Genomic DNA, 18096 nt, shown 5'->3' with positions numbered 1-18096 from the left:
AAATTCATTCCAAGTTTTCATTTGGAATACATCTTGAAAGTCCGAGTGACCTGGCACATATTTACATGTGACTCGTGTATGTCTTATCTTTGAATTGATGTTTATATGGTTGTTTGGAAATGTCGGTGTTGTCAGCGATCATCATAACTTTAATATACCATGCTTACTCTCTCGAATCAGGTAATTAAAACATGCTAGTTTGAGACAAAATATAAATTCTCATAAGGCATCTTTAATTGGCTTTTGGTCTTTCATTGTATCCGTTGAACAAATTAATGACGTTTTAAGCGTGTCCTTTCATGTGCGTCTTATAATTGTATAAACAATGAAACAATAATATTTACATTTATTTAAGAATTGAATGCTTCTTTTTGTAAATTTATTGGGGTGTAAAAGCGTTGATCAAAGAACATTTTGTATGAAGCGCGGAAGCGCTTCATACTAAAAATGTGTGCACTGTCAACGCTTTTACAACCCTATAAAGTTACAAAAAGAAGCATTCAATACTTATAATTACATTTTTTAGCTATGATCATGAAAACACGAATTTTATAAATTTTGTATATTATTCACCTGTGCACTTTATTGTGGGACCACGTGCTATCATGAATGAAAAGTTTTATTGAGTGATGCAATTGCTTACGGAATAACAAGTGATGTGCCGTTAGCCAATCAAAATAAAGTATTATAATGAAACATACATTTAATGTAATTATTTATATTTGAATTACACGAAAACAAGGATACATGTCTATGAGACAACAGGCCAACGACACAAACAAGAAGAAACTGCATGAACAACAGGCGGATTTGTTGACATTTGCTTATCTATTGACACCTCAATTTTTTCAGTTGTTGACACTTGCTTTTCAACATAAGTTTTCACTTGCTTTTTACCATTAGTTTTCACTTGTTTTTCAACATTAGTTTTCACTTGCTTTTCACCATTAGTTTTCACTTGTTTTTCAAAATTAGTTTTCACTTGCTTTTCACCATTAGTTTTCACTTGCTTTTTAACCTAGGTTTTCACTTGCTTTTCACCATTAGTTTTCACTTGCTTTTTACCATTAGTTTTCACTTGTTTTTCACCATAAGTTTTCACTTACTTTTCAACATAAGTTTTCACTTGCTTTCAACATAAGTTTTAACTTGTTTTTCACCATTAGTTTTCACTTGCTTTTCACCATTAGTTTTCACTTTCTTTTCACGATTAGTTTTCACTTGCTTTTCAACATAAGTATTCACTTGTTTTTCACCATAAGTTTTCACTTGCCTTTCAACATAAGTTTTCACTAACTTTTCACCATTAGTTTTCACTTGCTTTTCACCATTAGTTTTCATTTGCTTTCAACATAAGTTTTAACTTGTTTTTCACCATTAGTTTTCACTTGCTTTTCAACATTAGTTTTCACTTGCTTTTTAACATAAATTTTCACTTGCTTTTCACCATAAGTTTTCACTTGCTTTTCACCATTAGTTTTCACTTGCTTTTCACCATAAGTTTTCACTTGCTTTTTAACATAAATTTTCACTTTCTTTTCACGATTAGTTTTCACTTGCTTTTCAACATGAGTTTTAACTTGCTTTTCATCATTAGTTTTCACTTGCTTTTCAACATTAGTTTTCACTTGCTTTTTAACATAAGTTTTCACTTGCTTTTCACCATTAGTTTTCACTTGCTTTTCAACATACGTTTTCACTTGCTTTTCACCATAAGTTTTCACTTGCTTTTCACCATTAGTTTTCACTTGCTTTTCAACATAAGTTTTCACTTGTTTTTCACCATAAGTTTTCACTTGCCTTTCAACATAAGTTTTCACTTGTTTTTCACCATTATTGCTGACACTTGCCTTTCATCAGTTGTTGACACTTGCCTTTCATGATTCCTTCATCATTACAGGCAAATTAGCATGGTTGGAGACCCCATATGGTGATGGTAAACATGCGATAGAAGTTACAGATGGTAGTTTCTTCATCAGTGCACTAGCTTCACGGTCTGATGGTCTACTGTCATGTAGCTTGACAGAGGATAAAGAGAAAGCCATAGCGTTACTGACGAAAACCAATCCAATGATAATAGAAATAGGTAAGTTTACTTTTCTACATTGGCTAGAGGTATAGGGGGAGGGTTGAGATCTCACAAACATGTTTAACCCCGCCGCATTTTTGCGCCTGACCCAATTCAGGAGCCCCTGGCCTTTGTTAGTCTTGTATTATTTTAATTTTAGTTTTTTGTGTACAATTTTGAAATTAGTATGGCGTTCATTATCACTGAACTGGTATATATTTGTTTAGGGGCTAGCTGAAGGACGCCTCAGGGTGCGGGAATTTCTCGCTACATTGAAAACCTGTTGGTGACCTTCTGCTGTTGTTTTTTCTATGGTCGGGTTGTTGTGTCTTTGGCACATTCCCTATTTCCATTCTCAATTTTAAGTTGCATAATAAATTTATAAATACATTAATTCGATTATTGTACATAAGCTTAGAGTGAGAGGAAAGAAAATTAACATGTATTGTCCCTAAATATAAATTTAATATATTATGGGTTATACGTAAATAAAAAAAACACACAAAAATAATAAGACATAATCGAGACCTAGACATCTAGAGAATAACATACATTCTTTAACAATAAACATGCGAGAGGCAATTTGTCAAATGATCCGGAGGGCGGGACTATGTATTCCCCATTCGGAAATCTGTCCTGCATCAGAAATAAACAAAGAGTTGTTACCACGAGGACAGAGAGCATGACACACGTAAAACGAAAGATATTTGATAACGTGTGTTAAGGCAACCTTCACTGAGAGCCCTCCCATCGTAAGTTTTATTAGGGACTTTACGTATATATCTGTATGTACGCATAAGCGGTCATTATATTGTCTGAAGAACGGGTAACAAGTAGAAGTCCTTTATTTTGATCTATCTACAATTTATGTAAGGTTTGTAATATTGACTTGGTAAAGAGTGCTTTACTAATTGAATACATTATTAATTTAAAAATGACCATGTCTTACTAACTTAACAAATGACAGGAGAAAAGGGTAAAATGGACATGTGGAAAAGGTGTATTTCAAAAGAAATGTCCGGCACACACTTCGAGAAGAGAAATGGAATAGACGGGACAGGAGTTCCATTTACCCCCGAGAAAACAGGAGACCCAGCTGGACATAAGCTTGACCTAGCTATCTTCCCAGGCACTAAGTGGTGTGGACTGGACAATGTAGCTTCTAGTTATAATGATCTGGGTAAGAAAGTTGTGAAACACGTAGCAAAGTAACAATTGTGGACTGTTTTATGAACTTTTTTTGTCTGGTGTTAATAAAACTTCATAGACAAAACGTTTGGTTCTGTATAGTGGCAATACAAAATTATTGATTAACCTTGCCAAAAACAGCAAATTTACAGTTTTTAGAGATATTTTTTTATCCTAGTAATTATAAGTAACAACATTGTTTTTCATTGTCATCCGTGAATTGTTGTGTCTCAATATTTCAATAATGTGTCTGTCATTGGTCCCGAAATCATTCTTTTTTCTTAAATAGTTACTATTAAAAAAAGATATCTTTTATTTCACTCACTGTGGTAACATTTTCCTTTTGTCAGAATGTAACAATGATTTTTATTTTATGTTTTTATTAAGGAAAATATAAGAATACAGATATGTGTTGTCGTGACCACGATCATTGTCCGTATTTCTTGGATCATTTTGCGGAAAAATATCATCTTCGGAATCCATACCCTTGGACTATTAGTCACTGTGATTGTGACACTGGACTGTTCAACTGTCTAAAGGTATGACTTGACGCACCTATATTTCAGAGTACATTTCAGTTTAGGGGTGGGGGGATAGATGCAATAATAGAAAATGCACGTCATATTGAGATTTAAGCTCAGGTCAAATCTGTATTTCGTTTCGAGGACTGGAAATAGTCTTGACATAGAGTATTAAAATAAAAAGAACCAATCGATTGTAAATGGTATAATTAATTGTTGGTTTCTTAACTTCCAGTGGCAAATATTTCATGCATGTTATATAGGAATCGGTGTTAGGATTTTTATTAATTTCCTGTTTACAAAACTTAGATTTTTTTCGAAAAACTAAGGATTTTCTTATCCCAGGCATAGATTCCCTTAGCCGTGTATTTGGCACAACTTTTTGGAATTTTAGATCCTCAATGCTCTTCAACTTTGTACTTGTTTGGCTTCATAGATATTTTGATTTGAGCGTCACTGATGAGTCTTATGTAGACGAAACACGCGTCTGGCGTACTAAATTATTATCCTGGTACCTTTGATAACTATTATTAGGATAAAGATAACGTTTACCTTTTCTTAAATCGTCTTGAGTCAATGAAATAGGTAAAATATTACTAAAATTACCACTACGTACACACATGCAACCAACATGATGCTAAATTATCCTGTATGCATCGTTGCTGTACAATTGTATGTTTTAACATAGACAAGTCGTGAGTTCTTCCCTTACTTACAGACATTCACGGGACAGATGCAGCTGGACGCATAACGATAAAAAGTTAAACTAAGGAGGTTAATGGGTTTCTTAATTACTCCATGTTTCCCATGCTGTATATATCTGATATGCAAATCTATAACTATGCGATAAAACGAGTTAAAAAGAAGAATACAAAACATAAGGTATGACGAAAAAAAAACCAACCAAACAACAACAGCTAATGTTGTTTTTTTCATAACATGACTTACAGTGTCTGGTTACAAAAGTATAGAAATATTTCAATCGTATTTTTTTTTATAAAATACAAGAATTTGTTTTTTCATCAACAGAAACTTAACACTACAACATCAAACGAAGTTGGAGAAATGTTCTTTGGTCTTCTGAATGTGAAATGTATCAAGTTTGAACAGGGTCAATACTGCGCTAAAGAGCATTGGTCAAAACTTTGGTGTGAACAGACGACAAGTGGAGAAAAGGCGGTCCTACATTCGTTCCCATATAAATGGGCAGACGATGTTGTTGGATAAAAATAAATGATGTTCAAAACTTGTATACATAGTTCACATAGTTTGCTATAAAAAAGACCATCCGGTTTACCTCGTACAAAATATCTGTATGATTTCGTTACACTTGACAAAAGGGATTTGATCAAAATATATATTCAATACAGCAGTTCCTTCAGGGGACCTCAAACATTCAATTCATAGTGGAAAACAATACAGTAAATTTCAGCAACTTGTTTAAATATCTTTATTCACAAAAAATCCAACACATGTGTTGCGGATTAGGTATGTTAGATGTTTGTGTTAAATGGTACTCAATTACATTTTCGCATTGATAAAAAAAGAGAAGGGGAGAGCTAAAACATATTTTATTCCCCGGCAGCAAAGCGTCTTTACATCTTTCAACGTTTTGTTTTTTTTCTTCTTTAAAGAACCAACTGTGCTTAGGATATAGTTAAATGAAACTATTTCTTAGCGGATTAGTTTATTTGACACACCGCTTTAATTTTGACAGACTTGGAAGTTAAGGTTCCCCAGAGAAACAATCTAGAATGAGTTTTATCTATCTGCTTTCTGATCAAAGTGTTTATTTTTTCAAGTAAACGATTGTGTAGTGAATAGGATAAACGGTGTTTGGAAAAATCAGCAACTTTAACAAAACTTTAACAAGCACAATCCTGTTTGGTCACCTACATCTGAAACAATGACCGGTCATGCCATAGCTGATTACCAATAAACAAAAAAGTCGGACAATTTACGTTAAGTGGTCTCCAATAAATTTGAATGATAACTTTGTAAATTAAGCTATGTGACGCAATCTGCATATGAATGTCAGCCAACAGACTGAAACCTATTAAATTCTTAACCACAGAAGTCCTTCCACTAAGTCAGAAGTTATTTGTCATTCCAACAAAACACCTTTTATTTTTCTATCAATAGCAACCCAATATATATGCTAATTAATGACTCTTGATATGCGCCGTATTTATACAATATAATAAGTTTGGAAGCAAAAATCAATTCGTCTATTAGTTTTTCCTCTCAAGTGACGGAATCTTATTTGTAAAAACATGGCTTGTTCTTCGACAGAAATTATGAGTTAATTCTATAAACAAGCAGAACAGCTATCCGAGATAAGGTAATGGTAAATAGCCAGTCCAGTTATATATTTAACCTTTTAAATTCTGTAAATGATGTTATAGGAGGATTACCCCGGACAAATATTATTTATGTTTGGTATGACATTTTAGAAATAGCGCTTATGTAGATAACAATGTTTTAATTGTAAATTTGCTTCAAACCATAGAAAAATAACCATTTATAGCTTACGCTAACTTCCCATTTAGTTGTGATTGTGTCAGACCGTCTCGTTATGTTCAACAATGACAGTCTTTATGTTTTTGAACTGCTTTTGTATTCTATGACTAATAGACTTTAAACATTTTTCGACGTAAAATTTATATGTATAGAGTTATAAAAATTAAAAAAATGTGGTTTTACTGCAAATGAGGCATCTCACCATTAGAGACGAAATGTTTATAGGTCACCATTTATATATATATATCTAAGCTGAAAATTGTCGTCTAACACATCAACGTTACCATGCATCAACATTAACTACATGTAATATGGGTATACAGCAGTTAGGCATCAAACCAACGATCAAAAACTAAAATACATCTTCATGTTAACAACAATACACAATTATCTGCACAACGTGTCAGGCTTTAGATCATCCAGTGTTTAGAAAGAGTTGTAAAAAGATTTGACATTTTGGCTACCAATACAATTTCCCAAATGATTGATATTTGTATATGTGCCAGATTGAACAACTATACAATTCAAGTTAATTATTTAGAACTTCTTTTAATGCAGCATCTATAAACATACTAGTATCATGAACGTGTGAAGTTTGTAGTAAATAAACTCATCATAGATACCAGGCCTAAATTTGGTATATACGCCAGACGCGCTTTTCGTCTACAAAAGACTCATCAGTGACGCTCAAATCTAAAAAAGTTGAAAAGTTGAAAAGTTGAAATATATTGATTCGTTTTTTGTATACCTTGCTGCACGTTAAACACTCAGCATTGCATTTCAAAAGAATTCAAATAAGAGTTTAAATGTTGGAACTATACCACAAGTACCAGAGTTCCTAAAATTGCTTTATAACACTGGTATAACACAAATTGAAACCTATACTAACGCATAAGTCAGATTAACATACGGTTTTCACTCTTTTCCTCTAACAATCTTTAAAACATGCTTCGAGTCCAGACAAGATGTGACTGAATGCTACATAGACTTAGAAATATATGCCCACGTACTAATACGTTTAGTACTGTTATTACCGATATGTAATATAGTACAGGGGTGGTATTCTCTAATTATTCTGAAGGTCACGATTTCATGACTTTTCAGTCTGTATTTTTTCTTTTCTTATTCATCTGTTGTATTTTAAAGCAGTGTCAGTTATTTAAGGAATGCAAATAATATAAGCTACAAAAATAATTAAGTTAAAAATAAACATATTAGAATACGCATTTTTGTGAAAAGAATCTTTAATTCACGAAGGAGTATTATACTCATCTGGAAATTAATTTGTCGTCAAATTAAGAATAGAAATTAAGCAATCCCTATCCGATTGCAAAAGACATTTATCATTTCAAGTACGACAAAATTTCAGCACGTATGGTTTTGTGATAGACATAGGGCATTTCAAGCATTGCATTAAGAATAGATTAATACAATCATATTGACTATCGAAGTCAACACATATTCACACGATTGTCTAATCCAGAAAAACCCAATCCTAGAACATCATAAATATAATGATCACTAAAACAAACGACAGGAAAACTATTCCAAATTAAATAGTTTGAGTGGAAAGAAGAAGATTACGAAATGATTAGATGTGTCATACAAAAATAAATGATGTCTCGATTTCGTTTTTTCTCGAGATGTGATTATTTTATTCTGGTGTTATGCTTTCTTCATCTTCCCTCTCTGATCTCTTTATCATGTGTATGGCCAGCATTTTTCTTTGCTTCCCACACTTTTGGTCTTGAGTGTATATTCATTTGAAAGAAACATAACCTAGTAAAGTGCTTTGTTTTTTAAGCACAAATTGACGACGCAAAAAAGGTAAAGCCATTTTTCACTTGACTATATTGATGAAAATATGTTAGCTGAAGGGAACAATGTAAATGACAAATTAAATTTTTCCCCATTGTGATAATATGACCTCTCATATCATATCGAAATCTTTCATGTTACGGATAAATTTTCTAAGAACTTTGTGTTTTTGGGAAACTTACAATTTCCTGTTCATTCTGTAAAACAATTGCAAAACATAATTTTTCCTCATTTCTTATTTAAATTTGAGAACTACTACTATTTTTACTCTCAAGATCGTGTTTTTTATTCGTATTTTATAATATGTTTTACGAAATCGTTTAAGAATAACAAGGGCCAATGTTTGAGTGTGCAGCATGATTTTTATGTCAGAAAGGTTTTAGTGTATTGTTGCCTGTGTTCCTGTCTCAACCTGTCCTTGGGACGCGAGGCTAGATTTGGCCGGCGGAATCCAAGGATTAGTTCTTTGGTGTAGACCGGTAGACATTTTGTTGTAAAAAGCTTGATTTAACTGTGAACAGATAAAGTACATTCTAATGTTTTATTATATTCCAGAATAATTACACTATAAAGATGTTTCCTAAGATTTCCGTGGCATTGTTTATTTTCCAATAAAATGCAACTATGATTGCACGTGCTATCCATGACAACGGTACAACAATCCATAGGAATGCAAACGAGAAGCCTGATTTAATCCCAATTTCATGGTTATATCATAAAAATGTAATTATAAGAATTGAATGCTTCTTTTTGTAATTTTATAGGTTTGTAAAAGCATTGACTGAAACGCATTCTTGGTTGTAGCTCGAACTTTATTCTTTAAATTAGATTACAAAAATTTGTTCAATTATTAATTAAAGATGACGGTAAATTACTTCATTAATTGGTGACTGCAATACGCACAGCGACAAATAGTACTTGCATATCAGTGCGATATCTGGTCTATATAGTATGGAAAATCCTTGATTGTAACTGACTGATAGTCTAAGTCTGGTTATATTTACCTACTTGCTACCTTACCCGGATACATTATTTTGATTCCAGTTAGACCACTCTGTGTACTTACACATATTATACCTGACGGAGTTGCAACGCATATCAAATTTAAAGTATATTCTGACCGAGAATCGAACCATGACTAGCTGAGTCGAACACAATACCTATCAGCTATTTGACTAACGCCCAGTACTGAATATTTTAAGAACCAAAAATACATCAAACGTTTGTGATCCTAAAAACGAATTAGTACAAGCAAATGTTATCTATGATGTAGAAAGTAGATCTTCACATTGTATCTGTTGAAGTTCATTTAGTTTATGGCCAAAATAAACTTTTATTTTTCGATGAACCCTTCTGTTACCTTTTTTCTGATCCCTCTGTTAATCTTTTTTCTTCGAACATTCTTTTTGTTTTAAAACTACTGAACTTTAAAACTATCAATAGTATAGTTGTCTCAGTTTTTAATAATCCGCATTTTGTTTATTGAATACAAATTCGTAAATACCTAACACTTGATTTAGATTTTAATCCTTGATTTCGATATGTTAGATGACTCGAACACATGTTATCAATACAACGCGTTCCAAGATGAAATTTGACACAAAAGCAATTACAATTTGATAATCGGAAATTATCATTTTCAAATAATTGTATTATAAAATAAGACCGAGACAGCATACACATTTTAAAGCATCTACATTCATATGACATAACACTTATTTGATACTAGAAGTTAAAAGAAAATTTTGCATTTTTGTGTTCTTGGAGTAGTTTTTTTTCAAGCATCTTTAGATTTGTTGCATTTGTTGTAAGCTTATTTTGATTGAGTTAAGCCTGACAATTGATATTTTATAGTGTGGTTTTCTACGTTGTGATGTTATGCTATTGTTTCAGAAAAAGGGAGAAGGTTTGGATCCATTAAAACGTTTAATCCCGCTGCAAATGTTTGCACCTGTCCTAAGTCAGGAATCTGATGTACAGTAGTTGTCGTTTGTTTATGTTATTTATACGTGTTTCTCGTTTCTCGTTTTTTTTTTATATAGATTAGACCGTTGGTTTTCCCTTTTGAATGGTTTTACATTAGTAATTTTGGGGCCCTTTATAGTTTGTTGTTCGGTGTGAACCAAGGCTTCGTGTTGAAGGCCGTACATTGACCTATAATGGTTTACTTTTTAAAAAATTGTTATTTGGATAGAGATTAGTCTCATTGGCACTCACACCACATCTTCCTTTATCTATTTGTCTGGATAGAGTTAATGCGGTTTTTTGTATAACTAGTTAGATTGATGCATTGTATATATAAATAAAAGAGAATCCAATGATATCGACAGTATTACAGTATGATTTGTTTACTCTGGCTATCCAGCGATCATAATGGTACTATTTTGAATATTTCACCAAATAGATAGCAAACAATGTCTATATTAAACACATTATACAATGATACAATGCATATTCTATCGAGCATCAATTAAAATCAAACCAACCATTAGTCTTGAGTAAATATTACTGTACTAACATTATATCAAGTTGTTTAGTCAATAGTGCTAATTGCTATTTTGTTAGAATACTATTTTTCTTCGATTTACCTGGAAATTATCTCATCAATCGAACATTTATTAGCTTTTACCTTTAAATTAAGTATCAATGTGTGATAGACTATGATATGCATGTCTACTTGAATCGCAAATCGCAGCCTTGATGTTGAATTGATAGCTCGAGTTAAACCTATTATGGCACACATATTCTTTGGCATCAAGGGAATTGGGCTGTGTTTGGAATCCACCCTATTATATATTTGGATTCTTAATGCTCTTCAACTTTGTACTTGTTTGGCTTTATAAATATTTCAATTTGAGCGTCACTGACGAGTCTTATGTAGACGAAACGCGCGTCTGGCGTACTAAATTATAATCCTGGTACTTTTGATAACAATTATATAAGTGGTGTTTTTGATGTTGTATTTTCGTTAACTAGACCAGCGCCTGATTTGTAATGAAACAAAGGTGACATCGATAACTTACAGAAGTTTCACAGATAAAACAGACCTGAATGGCTTCATTTTAAAAATGTATTTCTTTATTTCGACACGATCAACCTAAACATTCATGAAGTATTTAACACTTGATGTTAAGCAAGCAACAATTAATCAACCAATCAAACACGATCTAACGGTGCAAGACAGGATAGCAGAACAAAAAAAAAAACCGTCTAAATGCAATGTTGCCTGAGTTTTAATAATGTCAATAAAGGCAACAGTAGTATACCGTTGTTCAATAGTAATAAATCGATTAAACGAAAACAAATAGGGTCACAAACCAAAATTGAGGAAAACACATCAATTATGAGAAAAAAAAACAACGGAACAACAGATACACTGAACTGCATCAAAACAAACGCTTACAAACATAGAAACAAACTATATGATAACACCTGCCATATTACTTATTTGACACAGGACATAAAAGCAGAAAATCAAGACATTTTGCACCTGGTTTTATGGCTAGCGAAACCTCCCATTAAATTACAATGATTAATTAAAATACAGCTAAAATGACAATATAACGTGAGACGAATACAATACAAACAAACACTAGAACACTGAGGACAGAGAAATTCATAAATAAATAATATAATGTTAATCATAGTATATCCACGGACACCTTCCATGTATTAAAAGTAGTACACCAGAACACAACGATAGAATTCTGAATTGTGCGTCACACGAATGTATCGTCCCCATAAAAAGTTACATTCTTTTGTGACGTTTATTTTATCACAGATTAGTTTCTAAACATAGAACATAGAATTTGGATTGAGTTTGTCATGGTGTAATTTTATGGGTTTTTAACAATTACAAATTTATTCATATAGAATTTGGTTTTGTAATGGTTTAATTATTCGTATTGTATCTTCATATCGGGTTTTCTTCTAAAGTTTAAAAGTTTTAATGTTACTGCAAAAGAGCAGATATTGTTATCTAGAATTTAGCAGTTACTGTCTTTACGAATTCACATCTAATAGACACCACCTTTTTTAGCTATCCGCTTTTTAAGTCATTGGAGGCGCATAATATTTGATCAGCTAATATTAAAACATGTTGTCGATACTCTGATTTCGATGAAAACATCATGATAGGACATACACGACCGGGTATATCGTATCAATCAAGAGATATTTACTCCATATGCAGGTGCTGCTTGAATGTTGCTACATAGAAATGGAAAGATCACAATTGGGAAGGTGAAATCATCTCTTTTGTCATAAAGTTTGTTTTCAACCGACCCTTATTGTCAATTTCTAGATGTAAGTCCCGATATGAAGCCGACTTAACTGTTTCTGTTGTATCCTTTGTATCTAGTTCGATGGGATAGATGCGTTTAACAATACATAGTCACCAAATTTGAAATTATTTAGTGATATAACATCACCATAGTTGTAGTCGTCTAAAGGTAGCGTTGTCTTTGTTGTAAACTTACAGTTATAGCCATCTAAAATACTTTATTATAAGCCTTGAATCTTGATGATTTTTTTCTGCTAACAAGCACCTGAATCGATTATTATTGGAAAGGGGGTTATTATACTCTCATAATAATTGTGTAGTAAAATTGAAAAATTGACAATTTTAATCAAAATTGTGTAAAATGTCAATGTAATGAAGACGAAGTAGACAAAATGTTAATGAGTTCAGTCTTAATCTAAGTTCTAGGACCGTAAAAAAAAGTCAATGTAGAATAAGGATATGTTTTATGATTATCAATGAGACAAATATCTAACAAATTTCAAATGAAATTGATTTTAACAACTATAGGTCACTGAAAGGTGTTCTACAATGGCCAACACACATACAATATATTAAGCTATAAAAGGCATCGAAATAATCCTGACAAAACGCAAAACAATTCGAACGAGAAGGATATCATAAGAAGGGATAATATGTGCCACAATTGTTATTTTCTACTGTAGTTTTCATTTTAAATCCTCAAAAAGAAGAAAACACATTGACACATTTGGACAGTGTCATTTACCCAGTGTAAGCAGGATCTACTTACCCCACCGGAGCACCTGAGATTACCCTTAGTTTTTGGTGGGGTTCGTGTTGTTTATTCTTTAGTTTTCTATGTTGTGTCATGTGTACTATTGTTTGTCTGTTTGTCTTTTTTCATTTTTAGCCATGGCGTTGTAAGTTTATTTTAGATTTATGAGTTTGACTGTCCCTTTGGTATATGTCGTCCCTCTTTTAGTTAGTTAGTTGGTTAGTCTTGTGTGGAAGAAACGCACATCTGGTGAATTAATTTTTATACCTGGTACATTTTGTTAGCAATAATTCGTGTGTTTCTCTGTCCGATATGTTCTCCCATTTATTTGAATTGTAGTCCTGTCATTTAATGTTGTCATTTTAATATTATATTTAACATTGCCATAAAAGCGGGAGGCTTGGCATGCAACAGAAACAACTTTTTGAAATATCCTGTGCCAAATCGGGAAGATGGCCAATGTTATATAATAGTTCGTTTCTGTGTATGTTACATTTTAATGTTGTGTTTCTGTTATTTCGTAGTTGTGTTTGATGCGTTTCCCGCAGTTTTAGTTTGTAACCCGGATTTGTTTGTTTCTCTAGTATTGATTTATTGGAGGCGCACAATATTCAATGATCTTTAATCTGCTGATATTAAATTATGTCGTCTACACTCCTCTTATATCGCTGACTACTTCAGAAAAGTCAAGATTTCACATAGCTCTTTCAATAACAAAACTGGAAGGCATTCGTGCTGACACTATCTGCTAAATTTTATACTAACAAAGAAAGATCAAAATTCTTTATAAATTTCTTCCTTTTAAAACTTAGTTTGAAAGACAGAATCTTAAATTGATCAAATTTGCATAATATGAGAGATAAGATATTCAGAAACATGCACAAATAACACTGAAGTAAACATTTATACAATATTAACATTTACTTAAAGTCAATTTAATTATTAATAAAAATAATAATCTGAGTGCTCATCAAAAGAATAAACGATATTTTAAAATAAAGAATTTGGAAGGGATAAGATCATTAAAGTTGAAAGTCCTCTCTTTTTAAAATTGTTCTGTGTAAACGAGGGACGAAAGATACCAAAGGGACAGTCAAACTCATACATCTAAAACAAACTGACAACGACATGGCTAAAAATGAAAAAGACAAACAGAAAAACAATAGTACACATGACACAACATAGAAAACTAAAGAATAAACAACACGAACCCCAAATGTAAATGTTGGTTTTTTCAGATAGGATATGGATTTTGAAGGACAACTGGTAACAGTATGGTGAAATATTTTCAGATTGATTCCGTTAATTCTTTAATTATTAGTGTTGGAGGTCGTGGGTTCGTCCCAGCATAAACCGCGCACCATTGATGAGTAAGAAAAAGATTAGTAGGATCAAAATAGAATTAAAAAAAGTGTTGGGACAGGGGGATATATTTGCATACGGACTGTTATAAACCTCGTGAAGAAGTCCATTAAAAATCGGTATTTAGCAACGAAAGGTTCGTACTCGTATCCCTTGAACATGTCATGGCTTTACTTTGTGTGTACTATTTGCCACTACATCTATCCATTCATCCATCTTTTTTCAGATTTGATATGCTTTACGAAACTTAATCTAAGACACATGACTAGCATGCTACGATCTTTCTTTGTGCAAAGATCGAGGTAAATATACTATTAATCTGATAGATTTCACACATACGAATAAATGTTTAAAAGTGCATGAAAGTATCACATATAAGATCATTAAAGTTGAAAGTACTTTTTTTTAAATTGTTCTGTGTAAAAAAAAAATCCAGAAAGGATATGGATTTTGAAGGACTACTGAACAGTATGGTGTAAAATTCCGATTGATTCCGTTAACTCTTTAGTTATTAGTGTTGGAGGCCGTGGGTTAGTCCCAGCATAAGCCGCGCACCATTTACGAGTAAGAAAAAGATTGGTAGGATCCAAATATAATAAAAAAAAAAGTGTTGGGACAGGGTGATACATTTGCCTACGGACTGTTATAAACCTCCATTAGTTCATTAAAAGAAGTATTTAGCGACGAAAGGTTCGAAAAACTAAGGATTTTCTTATCCCAGGCATAAATTACCTTAGCCATATTTGGCACAACTTTTTGGAATTTTGGAACCTCAATGCTCTTCAACTTTGTACTTTTTTTGTCCTTTTTAACTTCTCTGGATTCGAGCGTCACTGATTAGTCTTATGTAGACGAAACGGACGTCTGACATATATACAAAACTTAGTCCTGGTATCTATGATGAGTTTATTGATATAAAAAATACGAAAAGACGTATAATAAAAAAGTTAATGTGTGTCGCTTGGTACTAGATGGATGCATATGGCTTTATAATATGTTTTGATATGAGCGTCACTGATGAGCATTAAGTAGACGAAACGCGCGTCTGGCGTACACAAATATAATCCTGGTACCTTTGATAACTATCGCACTCGTATCCCTTGAATATGTTATGGCTTTACTTTGTGTGTACTATTTGCCACTGACCGTCAAACATCTACTAATTCACCCATCTTTGTTAAGATTTAATATTCTTTACGAAGCTTGTGAACACTTAATCTAAGACACATGACTAGCTTGCTACGATCCTTCTTTGTGCAAAGATTGAGGTAAATATACAATTAATCTGATAGAATTCATGCATACGAATAAATGTTTTAAAGTGCATGCCAGCATCATTTATAATTGCGAATCATTGATAAAAGTGTGTGAAGACTAAATTTTGTATTTAAAAATGATTTCAACACTTAACTAATTTGCAGAATTTACGATTACGATTTTAATTTTTTTTGGTCTAGATTGTTAACTTCTCAATGGATGTTTGAAAATTGAACAGCGACACACTATAGTACCTTGCATCTAAAGTGGCACTTATATATTTTCTTTCATACCATTTATTGAAATTAATTGTTCTTTTCAGTATGATCTTTCATTAATGAAAATGTTCAATATAATATTAATTAAAACTTCGATTCTATCTTGCTCCATGTAATTGCTCGTTTGAAAAGCATCCAATTGGAATCATTTTCTGAACACTTCCTTGTTAAATTATTGTCTTTTTTAAACATTATTCTTAGAAGTCTAACTTCAAAGTTTTTTTTTTTTTCAATTTGCTACTTTATCAAGTTGCAATTGCATGAGGTTTTCTGCAAAATTACAGGTTTTCTGCTGATTCAACTATGAAGCATGTAGTGTTGTATGATGAGAAAGTTCCCTACACTCTGAAAAAATAATCCACATTATTGCATAGCAGTATAATATTTCCCACAGAAAGTAACCAAAAGTTAGCGTGTAATAAATTCTAATATTGCACTAGTGCAATAAATCTTTAAAATTCATGACGTCATCAACGACAAAATCTTAGTTTAAACCATTTTTTACTTTCAAAATATTATATTGCTATACAATAAAAGGGTTATTGCATGAATATTGGGGAAAACTGTCCCTCATATATAGAACATATATTGCACTCCCAAGCTCGTGCAATATGAAATTCTACCGGGACAATGTTCCCCAATATTCATGCAATAACCGTATATTACAGATCTTTCAATAGTTCCTGCTAAATTCATCTTCATTTTTATTGTTATTCGGGCGATTAAGACCTTTTCAAACTGTAAACCACCTGTTTGCTGTTGAAGACTGGATATATTAAAACTTGTATTTTGAAATTTAGTGTTGCATGGGTTGCTGTCCCATTGAATGCTTTAATCGGATCTTTATTTTACGTTCATCTAAACGGAGACAGTTTTTCGACTATTTTGCAAATGATTCAAAAAAGCTATACCATAGCCAAAAACTCGTGTTATTTAGGAATCAAATTGAAAATGTTTATGTATTTGGCATTTCCCCTTCATTTGAAATACCAACTTCTGATAAAAAGTATATGCTGACAATTTCATCGGTTGTGTTGAAGCTTCTCTGATATATGAATTTTTACTATCTTTAATTTTACCAAATTGCTATAAATCAGACGCAGAAAAATGTCAATTCAGCATATTATCAAATAGAATTAATGTTAAATCTTGAGCTTATCAATATGTTTAACTGCTGTCAAAATTGTCAAATCATTCTTGCAATCACTCTGTGTTCAGAAAATATGAATTATCTTAATTGAATTTTCTCTGTTCTATGTGCACAGACGTCCAACTGCAAACAATCAATTAATCTTGAAAAACAACACTTTACCCAAAACTTGATGTATCTAAACAGCTTTTGAATTCGAATAGTTAAAATTGATAAAACTTATAAACAAAAACTATGCAACACCATTATAATGTTTTCAATTCCATTCTCAAATCCAAAATTGCCGTGTTAACAGATAGTGTTCGCTTTGATGGAATATTTTGTTTGTTAATATTCAGTGTATAAAACTATGCTATTTTTTTAAGCTGATGTAACAATTGAATTAAATATTCTACTTTTTTAAATAAAAAATATTCACTACTAGTATTCCAGCCATTCCTTTCAGAATTGAACGCACATAACTAAAAAATGTTACCTTCATTTTAGAATTACATTTATAAAAAGAATCCAGGTTGATAAATTGAGACAAAGCTAACTGTATTTTCTACGTTAGAAGTGCTTTTAATCATAGGTCTTCCTCAAGTAATTACAGAGACAAAAAGACTGAGAAACAACTAATAAGATTATACACATGTTATTTTATCACGGTAAGATTCCAAACAATATAGAAAGATACAGCATGAGTTTGTCTCATTGCTGGACGCCGTGCAGGCTGTGTCAGAGTTCATTTTGACCGCTCGATATAACTTAACTTTCAACACTCCAAATTTACTTGAACATCTCGATGTAACCCTCATTGAGCCAGATCTAAACTAAAATAACCCTTGAAAGACGTCAAAGAAATTAGATGTGTTTTATTTTTTTATTATTCAGGCTTAATTTGTACGACATCTAACAG

General features: G+C 32.2%; 2 protein-coding genes across 2 annotated transcripts in view; both read left to right on the top strand.

Annotated features, from left to right (window-relative positions):
* Positions 1 to 18096, top strand: part of LOC134680827 (uncharacterized) — a 157080-nt gene that overhangs the window by 42493 nt on the left and 96491 nt on the right. The window lies entirely within an intron of this gene.
* On the top strand, positions 74 to 5016 carry LOC134681831 (group 3 secretory phospholipase A2-like). The gene is made up of 5 exons (XM_063541468.1): positions 74 to 180; positions 1901 to 2086; positions 3036 to 3248; positions 3644 to 3795; positions 4807 to 5016. The coding sequence occupies exons 1-5, from the start codon at positions 120 to 122 to the stop codon at positions 5002 to 5004; spliced, it is 810 nt and encodes a 269-aa protein (XP_063397538.1). The 5' UTR covers positions 74 to 119; the 3' UTR covers positions 5005 to 5016.

This window comes from Mytilus trossulus, chromosome 8 (assembly GCF_036588685.1).
Source record: "Mytilus trossulus isolate FHL-02 chromosome 8, PNRI_Mtr1.1.1.hap1, whole genome shotgun sequence".
NCBI classification, from domain to species: Eukaryota; Metazoa; Mollusca; class Bivalvia; order Mytilida; family Mytilidae; genus Mytilus; species Mytilus trossulus.
This window is presented reverse-complemented; position numbering and strand designations above follow the sequence as displayed.

Bases quoted from the DNA above. Each gene is read 5' to 3' on its own strand.
- LOC134681831 (XM_063541468.1), top strand. From the start codon at position 120: ATGTCGGTGTTGTCAGCGATCATCATAACTTTAATATACCATGCTTAC. The intron at 2,087-3,035 runs GTAAGTTTACTT...AACAAATGACAG, and splicing joins TCCAATGATAATAGAAATAG to GAGAAAAGGGTAAAATGGAC. The intron at 3,796-4,806 runs GTATGACTTGAC...TTTCATCAACAG, and splicing joins GACTGTTCAACTGTCTAAAG to AAACTTAACACTACAACATC.